The sequence below is a fragment of the Cyprinodon variegatus genome, unplaced genomic scaffold (assembly GCF_000732505.1).
Source record: "Cyprinodon variegatus isolate N-32 unplaced genomic scaffold, C_variegatus-1.0 Scaffold294, whole genome shotgun sequence".
Taxonomy (NCBI): Eukaryota; Metazoa; Chordata; class Actinopteri; order Cyprinodontiformes; family Cyprinodontidae; genus Cyprinodon; species Cyprinodon variegatus.
The window spans coordinates 54685-56039 of record NW_015150747.1 but is presented as its reverse complement, the minus strand read 5'-3'; the positions used below and the strand labels follow the sequence as shown (position 1 = coordinate 56039).

The 1355-nt window shown below is 55.1% G+C and overlaps 1 protein-coding gene across 3 annotated transcripts in view; it reads right to left on the bottom strand.

The window, feature by feature from the left end:
* nedd1 (neural precursor cell expressed, developmentally down-regulated 1) overlaps window positions 1–1355 on the bottom strand; it is a 31224-nt gene that overhangs the window by 3854 nt on the left and 26015 nt on the right. For 2 of the 3 annotated variants that reach the window (XM_015383777.1, XM_015383778.1), the window contains exons 10-15: window positions 1164–1220; window positions 994–1083; window positions 765–928; window positions 497–689; window positions 271–418; window positions 115–181 (exon numbers count right to left, since the gene is read on the bottom strand). In XM_015383777.1, the coding sequence (XP_015239263.1) occupies window positions 115–181; window positions 271–418; window positions 497–689; window positions 765–928; window positions 994–1083; window positions 1164–1220 (719 nt within the window). Of the gene's footprint in view, window positions 1–114; window positions 182–270; window positions 420–491; window positions 690–764; window positions 929–993; window positions 1084–1163; window positions 1221–1355 lie in introns of all 3 variants that reach the window. The other variant, XM_015383776.1, reaches the window with a different exon arrangement.

Here is a 1355-nt window from a genome sequence, read left to right as displayed (position 1 = left end):
AGGTTTTTTTTTTTTTTTTTCAGAAATCTGAAGAACGACACAGGAGACGTTCAGAGAGACTCAGCATCACGCTGGGCAGCAGGAAGTGAAAGCTAACAGGTCAGAGGTCATTACCAGCTGAATGTAGAACTGCCGGATCATTTCCACCTGCAGGTTGATGATGTCCTGGTGGCAGGCGGTCCTACGGACAGGAGAAGCAACCCGTTAAAGATTGAGATCAACATTCAGGCAGATCTGGTCCATCGTCATCATCATCATCATCCTCCTCACCTGAACTCGTCCAGCGTCTCGTGGATCATGTTCTGGATGAAGTGGATCTGCAGGGAGGTGAGCGGAGCGGCGCCGTCTTGTCCAACCATATCTGCGATGTTCTGGGACAGCGAGGACGACACCGCCGCCAGCGCAGCAGAGCCTGAAGCTTCAAATGGAAACCAGGACATCAGATCTTTGTTTTTAGACCCAGAAGGAGGCTGTCGCCATGGAAACCTAGCCGTACCTGCTGCTGCGGTGGGCGGAGTTCTGCAGACAGGCGAGTCATAACTGAGCTGAGCCGGAACACCATTGGCTTTGCGGAGGCCCAGTTCCGGGGTGTAAAATGGCGCACCCGCCTGGCTCTGATTGGTCTCCTGGGAGGTGGTGGGCGGAGTCTGAGGCTCCACCTCCAGGCTGGAGCTGCTGTTCTTATCAGACTGGAGGAACACAGAATAACCAACGTCAAACAGAGCAGCAGCAAAGATCTGAGCAACTTCTCCTGAGGTCATCACCTTCCTGTCACATGGCTCCGCAGCGGACGCAGCCATTGGCTCCTCCTCCTTGATTGGCAGCGGGGACTGAAACACGGACAGCGGCGAGTAGCACCGTCCTGCAGTCGCCCCCAGCTGGGTCCCCAGAGGCGTCTTCCGTTGTTGGCCGCCACCTGAGTGGGAGTCTGACACACAGGCGTCATTCGTCTCCATGACAACAGAGAGGCGTTCCAGCCAAACAAACCCTCACCTTCTCTGACCGGAGAGAAGATGTCCAGGCTGGCGCGCCCCACCAGCGGCTGACCCTCCCCGTCTCTGGACAGCATCTCAGAACCCGTAACTATGGAAACACAAACCAGGGGTTAATCCACAGCCTGCTGATGGACGGCGGCTGTGAGGGGAGGAGAATTCCTGTGGTACCATGTGATCTTCCAAAGGGAGTGTCTCCACTCGTCGCCTGGGTCCTGGATTCTGGACCTGGACGGGGGGGGGATAGAATTTAACACATCTGTTTTCAGGTGGGAGGGGCTGAGGAAAACAGCATTAAACTGACCAACATTTCCCCAAAGCTGTTAGGATTAAAAAACATCACCGCCTTATTTCGGATGATTG